The sequence below is a fragment of the Limulus polyphemus genome, unplaced genomic scaffold (genome assembly GCF_000517525.1).
Source record: "Limulus polyphemus unplaced genomic scaffold, Limulus_polyphemus-2.1.2 Scaffold367, whole genome shotgun sequence".
Classification (NCBI taxonomy): domain Eukaryota; kingdom Metazoa; phylum Arthropoda; class Merostomata; order Xiphosura; family Limulidae; genus Limulus; species Limulus polyphemus.
In genome coordinates this window covers 2,136-11,686 of record NW_013665977.1, presented here as the reverse complement: position 1 = coordinate 11,686, position 9,551 = coordinate 2,136, and the positions used below count along the sequence as shown (strand labels likewise).

The window sequence follows — 9,551 nt, the reverse complement described above, 5'->3', positions numbered from 1 at the left end:
CATTTATTATAATTAAAACCCATCTGCCATTTATTTGCCCAACTCACTAAATGATCTAAATCCTTTTATGAAGCAGCAGCATCTTCTTAACAGTTAGCAACATCCAAGAATATTCCTTCTTCTATGTCATTGATGTAAATCAAAAAGAGCAAAGATACTAAAACTGAACCCTGAGGTACCCCACTTATGACATTAATCCAGTTTGGCTGAACTCCATTTATAACAACCGTCTGCTTTCTTTCATCCAGCCACTCTTCCATCCAATTAGTTAACTTATCCCCCACACCTAAAGAGATAATTTTTTACAAGCTTTTATGTGGCACCTTTGTCAAATGCTTAGTGAATATCCAGATATGCCAAATATACACCCTTACCCTCATCTATATAACATTCAAAGAATGTCAAAAGATTTGTGAGACAAGATTTTTCCTCAGTGAATAGGTCTGGCATAGCCAAGTGGTTAGAGCACTTGAATCGCAATCTGAGGGTCATGGATTCGAATCTCCGTCCCACCAAACAAGCTCGCCCTTTCAGTCATGGGGCCATTATAATGTAATAGTTAATTCCACTATTCTTTGGTAAAAGAGTAGCCCAAGAGTTGGTGGTGGGTGATGATGACTAGCTTCCTTCCCTCTAGTCTTACACTGCTAAATTAGGGATGGTTAGTGCATCTAGCTCTCGTGTAGCTTTGCACAAAATTCAAAACAAACTAAACCACTAAACTTTGTTAAACTTTGATGCTTTGCAAAGCATCTTTTAACAGATTTTCCAAATCTTTTCTCACAACTGATGTAAGACTAATAGGCCTATAATTACTGGAACAATTTTTATTACCTCCCTTGAAAAAAGGAATGACATTAGCTAACTTCCAATCCTTTGGCACCTGCCCACTATTCAAGGACTTACAAAAAATAGTAGCAAGTGGCTCACATATCCAATTGTTAATCTCTTTCAAACCCTTTGGGAAATATTATATGGCCCAATTTTTTCTTAACAAGCTCAGAATTAATGCAGCCATATTGTTCAACCTTGTTTGCATGTATCAACTGTTCAATGTGAAGAATTCTGCTAAAATCTTCATTAAGAAGAAGCAGAGTTTAATAATCCAGCCATCTCATAATCATCAGATACTAGCCTTCCTTTATCATCCCTCAAGGGTGCTCCCCAATTCCAACATTTTGTTTACTTTTAATGCACTTAAAAAAATCCTTATTGTTAAAAGTTTTACATTTTCAACAAAACTTTTATGGTACATCCTTTTTGATGTCATAATTTCCTGTTTGATCCAGTCTCTTGATCTTCTAAATTTCCTGTCATACCAGTCAATTTAATTTTTTTTAAATTTGTGATGCTTTTCTTTAATTTTATCTCTTATACCCTTTGTAATCCAACCTGGTTTTTTAATTGCAACCACCCTTTTTTTTTTATAAGGACTATGTTTATCTTGAATACTTAGAATTTTATCCTTAAAAATGTTCTACATTTGATCAGTGTCTCCAAATAACCCAGTTTCCCAATTCACAACAGATAATTCTTGTCTTATCCCTTCAAAATTGGCTTGTTTGAAATTTGTAACCAAAATATTGTTACATCTCTGTTCGTTTGTTAATTTTCCGTAAAAATTCTTTCCGAAGAAACTTTATCGATACATGTCCTTTCGTAAATAAAACTAGTTTATTCTTTCTCAATACAACTTTGCAATACACTTAATTCCCACAGTCAGTTAACTTAAACAAAGGCTATAATTCACAACGAACGATTCACGCGCTTGACTCAATTGTCCGTCTCTATCTCTGTTTGCAATTCAATTCCATTGTTGCCGTCACTTCTTGGCGGTCTTGTATACAAGAATACCGCACATCTAGTAAACACTCGAGGCTTTACGAACGGACATGAATTTTCTAGAAGCTCATGACGTGCTACCAGCATCACATGACTTCCACTGTCATAACAATATCATTATTTCTGATCTCCATATGCCAACATGTACAGCATTATTATTATATACCCAGAGGTCTTTTAATTTTATTTTGAGATCTACTCTAAGAAGAATGCTACTATCATACTTTATAGTTTTAAGTACTAGAAATATACATTTATTTTATTAGAATTATTAACAAAAATAATTGTTACAAATTTTTAGTTTACTTTGTAACAAATATTCAAATATTTATTATTTTCTGAAATTAGATTGAAATGTATTTATGACTGTGGATGTTGTATATATTTTAATTGTCTTTATTGGGGCAGTTTCTACTCTAATACACCTTAAATCTAACCTTATATCTTATACTATCTATTGAATACATATTCATCAAACATACATGCTTATTTTGATATAATATTTGAATGTTACTGTTATCGATGTGAATATGCCTTTCTTGTATATGTAATGCAATTTATTGATTTTCACTGCAACAGCCTGACTGTAGTACTGAAGAAAAAAAAAGTGAAACTTAAGTTAAAATTAAGCAACTGAAAGTGCTGTTGATCACGTATATGTCTGTTAAATTAATTATATATTTGAAAAATATTTCTTCATTTCAAGTTATTATATCATATGATGAAAGTTTTCATGTTAATATCATCTATTTTCTTTAAAAACATATTTACATGAAAATTTCCAGGATAGGGCAGATTGCAGAAGATGCAGTGAAAGAAAGTAGTACTTCTAGAGAGCCTACTAATGAATGGGAAGAATCACATACTGAGACCATTGCAGGTAGTGTATTCTTTTTTGTTTTAATTAAAACTAAATGTAAACCTAAAAGCATTATTTTAATGGGTATTAATGAGCATACTCTTCTTTTCTCAGTGAAGGTGTAATTAAATAGATCCTATTATTTTGTTAAATGAAAAAACTTATGCTTGAGATGTGTGTGTGTACCTTGTAAAATTTTTTTTGCAATTGTTAATATCTGGACAATTGTTATTATGCAGCAACATGAAAGATGTTGAAAAAATAATATGTATACAGTATAATTTAAGATGTATATAATAAAAGGCTTAAATTTAATATTATTTCACTAATGATTAAACATAATGATGTTGATAAAAATAGATATAGCTAAATCATGTGATGACAAATTGTTCATAACATAATGAATAGAAGAGTGGAATAATTTAAAGGATTAATCTACAGATAAGTGAAATTTTTTTTGTGACATGAATAAGTTTTTTGCTCTTTTCCAGTTATGCAAAGGTCAGACCTACCAAAGTTGACTGGATTGATGCTGTTTTTCCAACAACTGAAAGGATTATTAATCAAACGATTCCACTATACCAAACGTCACTGGGTTTTGGCATTGTTTCAACTTGTTTTACCTATTTTGATCATTTGTTTGATGATATGGCTAGATAAACTCTCCAGTGGAGGACTGTCTAATGACTCCCCACCTCTCAGATTGGACCTTAAAGGAAGCTTTGGTTATACAAAAGGTTTTTATGCGTACACTGGTAATATGGATCCAAAGTGGATCACTCTATACAAACAAACATTGGAACGTGCTGGTGTTGAGGTGAAAGAAAATGTCTCAGATCCAAACAAATATCTCCTGGAAATTGGAGAAGATGATTTCAGCAGTTTTGTCAAAAAACATATGGTTGGAGGTGTTTTTAAATCTTCAGACAACATTTTAAAATTAACTTCATGGTACAATGGAGAACCATATCATGTTGCAGCAATGTCTTTAAATTTGATGCATACCACGATGCTACGTTATGTAACAGAAGTTGATACAGCTTCCATAACAGTGGTAAATCATCCTTTAACAGGAAGCACCATTAAAACTTTAAAGAATGTGGCAGCTAGTTTTGTTAGCCGATTTCTTTACACAATTTTTCTACCAATTGCTTTCACTTTATTTTCTTCAGCTTTTATTTTGTTTCCAGTTGAGGAAAGAATTTCTAAGGCCAAATTAATTCAGCTGATGACTGGAGTTAAAGGAATTACATACTGGATGATGAACTTTGTCTGGGATTTCAGCATTCATTTTGTTTGTTCTGTACTTCTTCTTATTCCGTTTTTGGCTTATGACCCTAACAATATTTATTCTGGTCAACCTGAATCCATAGGTGAGTATGAAAACTGTAGCAAAGTATAAAATCATTTGTTTCATGTAAAATTTATTACCCATCTTGCAAGTTAAACTGCTGAAATTAAAACTTATGAAAATAACTAATTTTTAATAGGTAAATAAAGTCCTTATTGTAATAAAGATAATTAGCTAGTTTAGGTTTTGGAATTCATACTTATATTATGAACATTTAATTGAATATATTCAAGGATTATTTCTAAAATATGAGATATTGTAAAGTTATTCTTCTATCTTTGAACTCCATTCAGTATAAATAAATGCTTTGGTAAAAATTATATAATTTTCTTTGAAAGTTTTTCCATGACCATTTTATCAAATATCTTCACTGCTTTTATACATTTAAGGATTTTTATTCCACTAAGAAAAGTACATAAGTTTTCTAAAATGATTTTAAAAACTGACAGAATGTTTAAAACAAAAGATTAGTTAAAACTTGCAAGAAATTTCTGAAACTGGGGTAAATAATTTATATGAAAAATATTTCTAAATAAGGAAACTACATGTAGAACTACAGAAAAGTTTGTTTGTTTTTTAAATTAGATATTTTAAGGATGTAAACATGTATTTGTTTTTAATTAGAATGTGTATCTCTTGCTCTATGATTTTAAGTTTTTAGACCATTTTGGTTATTTTTTTCTTTGTAGGAGTTGTTTGTTTATGTGATCTTCAGAGAAAATGGATTAATTTTGTGTGGTCAATAAGGTCATTCAGTAATTCAGTGATCAATAAGGTCATTCAGTAATTCAACTCCATTAACCATTAGTCCAGTAGGGTTATTGCCATTTGTAAATGAGATATTTTCTTTTGAATTGGACACCATAATTTTACATAACACATTTAATTATTTCTGAGTTGTTTTTATCCACTGCATGTAAGATGGACCCATATCTTTATTGTTTAATAATAAGCTTAAATTGAAAAAAAGAAAATAGTTGATATTGAGGAAGCATTATTAAGTAATTGACAAAATAGCATAAGAATTTGGTATAAAACACTTACAAAGATAATACATTTACTTGTTATGCAATCAACATTAATTAATAAAACATATTAAAACTTTTACATGTTTATGTGGGTATTAAGTTAGTACCATTTTAACAAGAAGTCAAGTATAGATAAAATTTTCTTATAATTTTTAGGTGCTCTATTCTTGTTGATGCTACTCTATGGCTTTACTTCAATTCCACTGAGCTATATCTTCTCATTCTTACCCAAGTCGCCATCCACAGGTTTTGTTTTGCTTGCTATAATCAACATTATTGGAGGTAAGTAGGTGATATTTTGGGTGAAAATATTAGACAGTACACTAAATGTTAGCATGTTGTATTTTTATCTCCACAGAAAGAGTAAATTTCATGAGTATTACAATGGTTTATCCTCTTGTCTAATCAATCTTGCTGTTATTTTATTGTGCAAGAACATGGACAAGTTATAAGCTGTATTTTTGACATTTTTACTTCTTTTTCTAATTTTATAGTTATTATTTGTGGTACTATTATAATGTATTCTATCATTGGGCAGGTTCTTTTGGATTATATTGTAAAAAAAATGCCAACTCCAGTCCATGAAATGATAATGAATTTATCTATTGATTCAGTGAGGTCTAATTTCATGAACAAACTTACTTGATAAATGAAAAGACAAAATTAATTATTAATTCAAAACTTGAAATTGAAACTAGCAAGAAACCACACATAAATGAGCAGGATTCACATGAAGAACAAGGTAAATACACGTCTAAACTCTCCAATGCCAATCAAGAAAGTGAAGATTGTGCTGCAGTGGTAGAGTGAGCTAGTATAGGTGGTGCAATATGATTGGTGGAGGGTAGTCACATGTTGCTGCAATTATGCATAAAATAAAGGGATTTTTAAAAAAAACTTTATATTGGCAAGATTTTTATACATTTGTGCTAATGAAAGGCTAAATCAAGCATACAGCTACATGATCTCTACAAATGAGGTTCAGGGATTTTGTCTGTGAAAGGAAAAGTACAGTAATTTGTTACAGGTGGATAAAAAGAGAGAGAACATAGTACTGAAGTTTGAGTAAAATACAACTATATGTTGAAAATTAAAGAAAAGGAATAGTTAGTAAGGTAGTGTTAGTACAACTGCAAAACATACCTGTATTCAAATTTAAAGACAAATTTAAACAAACTTAACTTTGAAATGAATTGAAGATAAAATCAAATGTACAACATGATAAGCAGATGGAAATAGGTATAGCTAAAGAAGGACTGGATTTCATTGGCAGATTATTGGTCCTCATAAGCATGAAAACAAACTTCCATGGAGGTCAAAATCAATCTCTCTTGAAAGCATCAAAACTGCATCAACAAACACATTCTCTCTACCTGTAACTAACCAATCAGAAAAAAGGCACTGTTATGCATAAATGTCTACTGTTACATGGGATTGTGACATTGTATATCAGTTTACCTTGTGTATGGAAGACAACTTGGCCAGAAAGTTGACATAAAGGAACACTTCAGATTCAATTCCACACATGACCTGTAGTTTCAGAATTAGCACTTAGAAAACTTAAAACCATTTTGGATCTGAAATTACTGTATAGGAGAGTAAGGTATGTAGTATTTGCATACTGCATTTGTTATATACATATACAGGGGTTGGTTTGCTGTTATATTTAGTGTCCTCTCTCAGGTAGTAAACTATACAATCTTACTTACTTACAGAAACATGTCAACTAGGAAAAAGTTTTTTTAAGTTATTGTTATAGAGTACAAATTTGAAAGAGCTCTTTGGAAGCTAAAAACATGTATATCTTCTGTTTAGTATTTAATTCAATATTGTTCAAATTTATCATATTTTGGTTCTAAAGATTCAGGTGCACTAAGGCAAATGCTTAATTGGGTTATGTTAAGTCATACTTGTTAAATTAAAGATGACTATGGATGGCCTAGTGGTTAGTGTATTCAGACTGTGAATTCAAGGATTCATGCATTGCATCCTGTTGTTGCCAAAATTTGGTCTGCACTTTGAGTACTTGAGTGTTCAATAAGAGTGATGATCAAATCCTACTATTTGGTCAGGCAAGAGTAGCCAAAGAGTTGGTGGTAGGTACTGTTAACTAGCTGTCTTCCCTCTATTCTATTAGCTAAAATTTGGGGATGGCTATGTGCAGTTAGTCATTCAGTATCTTTTCACAAATATTCTAAACAAACAAACAATAATTTAAAGATGTAATGCAATTTGCATACATCAAATGTATTAATTAAAATATTCTGTACATTTTACAGTCTTAGGCCAATATACAAAATTATAGAACTGCATACAAATACATTCCATCATAATGTTTTCTTATTTTATGGATAGGGTATTGATGATAAATATTTCAAACTAAACACGTATCAGTGTAGATTGTAATTTTGTGTAACATATTCTCATTTAATTTTTACTTTTTACTACTGCAGTTTTTGAAGTTGAACTGTGTGATGTTTGATGCTTAAGCGATTTTTGTTTGTACCTGAGAAAACAAACTGTTGAACTGTATTATTTCTAAAAACATTTAACGCTAAGGTTTAGTTCAATGGGATAATTCTACATAAAGGAGTAAAATTTAATACTGGTTTCATCATTGTTTGTTTCAATGGGGTTTTGACATTAACCTTACATGCAGTTTTGCTTGTCATATTAGTCAACCTAAAAGATCAAACAGCATTTAGATTATTAATACACCCAGACCTCTACACTGCTTTGAAATGAAGTAACTTGAAGTATTTTTTTTTAATTTACATTTTAGATACCACAGACATAAGAGGGTTGAAATTTCCCATGGGAAACTCTGCATTAGTTGTAGAAGGGAGCAACATTTTGAACGTTTTTTGCTGCAACCTCAAAAACTAAGACAGGAGTTTTAACTTACAATACTGTTGGTGGAAGTATGTGACACATTAGTTGGATAAAAACAACTAGCAAGAAGCTGCAATTTTTATATTCATGCTTTAATTTTAGTGATTTTTTTTTTCTGAAGGATTATTATGGTAAGAGATTTTTTATTTTTTTCAGGAATGGTACTGTCTCTAATATGTTTGATAATAGAATCTGTCAGACCTGATCTAGAAGATACAGTTAATATACTGTGTTGGATATTTCGCTTTATTCCAAACTTTGCTCTGACATGGGGATTTGGAAACATCAACAGAATCAGCCAAGTAAACAACTTGTGTGATAAAATTACAAAGGAAAACATGAATGATATATGCCCTGTTCTTATTACACTTGGCAATGATCTCACAGTGAAGTGTTGTGAATGTAAGTTTGAACTTGTTTAAGTTATTCATGTGGCCTCTTTAAATAATTTTTGGAAGTTTCATGCTATTATACATGTATGTGTGAAAAGTTTTTTAAAATTTAGTATTTTATATTTTATTAGGAATTTCATATAATAAATTTGCATTTGATACAACAACAAAACAAGACATAAAATGATTGGAATATAAAACTTTTTCACTTGCTATTGCCACATTTATGAAAATTGGTAAAGTCATGGCTATAATTGATATTAGAGTGTATAAAATTTAAATTTGATCACTACTGTATGTCATTTATCACAATACATAAAAAATTACGGTAAATGGAAAGGATTTAGTAAAAAATAAAATTACTGTAATTCTTTTTCATATTCCCTGGCATACAGTTATATGCTTTCATATAGCTACTTTGTGTCTTTCCTAATAAGAATAAGAAGCTTACATTAATTTATTAGAACTTTTATCAGTACTAGAAAGCAATATTAAATTAACCTTTATTGTTTCTCAACTAAAACTTTTAAGAAAATTTGAACTTTACAAATTGATATAAAATACAGAAGTATTCTTCACATTGCATTAGTTGTAAATTCTACTTTCTGCCTGCTTCACTCATGAATTCATGACTTGAGATTTTTAATATTGCAAGGGCTCTTTTAAACACAAAGCTCAAATCCAGATAAATTTTAGTTTCCACTTTTAAGGTTAACTTTTAATTTAAAACATACATGTGGATTTACCATTACTACATCACTGCATATTTCAGTGAATTTGCTTAAAAGTGCAACCTCATTATGTACATTTTCGTTGAGCTAAACCATTCCACAACCCCTTAATAATATGTTACGTTCATTATTCCTTTTATTTTTAACCCATTACTTACCAATTCATTCCATTTTTTTAAGAAAATTATTTATCTCAACTGCATTTAGTATTTTCCAGAATTTGAATTTAGAAAAATCTAAGAATTTTGTAGGTAAGAAATACATACTATGGGAGAATAATAGCATTTACATATTACATATCACACTCATGTATTTAACATAACATAATGCTTAGGAATAAGAGGGGACGTATTGGTCCATCTAGGCTGTCCCATCCTCTAAACTAAACTAAGACTATTAAATATAAAATATAAATAAAAACCCTCAAATCCAGCCCATATCATTCATAAACTTATC

General features: G+C 30.3%; 1 protein-coding gene across 1 annotated transcript in view; it reads left to right on the top strand.

Moving 5' to 3' along the window:
* LOC106457733 (ATP-binding cassette sub-family A member 3-like) overlaps positions 1 to 8,394 on the top strand; it is a 135,134-nt gene extending 126,740 nt beyond the window's left edge. Inside the window, exons 15-18 of the mRNA XM_013917179.2 lie at positions 2,628 to 2,722; positions 3,193 to 4,074; positions 5,237 to 5,362; positions 8,129 to 8,394. Of these exons, the coding sequence (XP_013772633.2) occupies positions 2,628 to 2,722; positions 3,193 to 4,074; positions 5,237 to 5,362; positions 8,129 to 8,394 (1,369 nt within the window). The remainder of the gene's footprint in view (positions 1 to 2,627; positions 2,723 to 3,192; positions 4,075 to 5,236; positions 5,363 to 8,128) is intronic.
* The last annotated feature ends 1,157 nt before the right edge of the window (positions 8,395 to 9,551 follow it).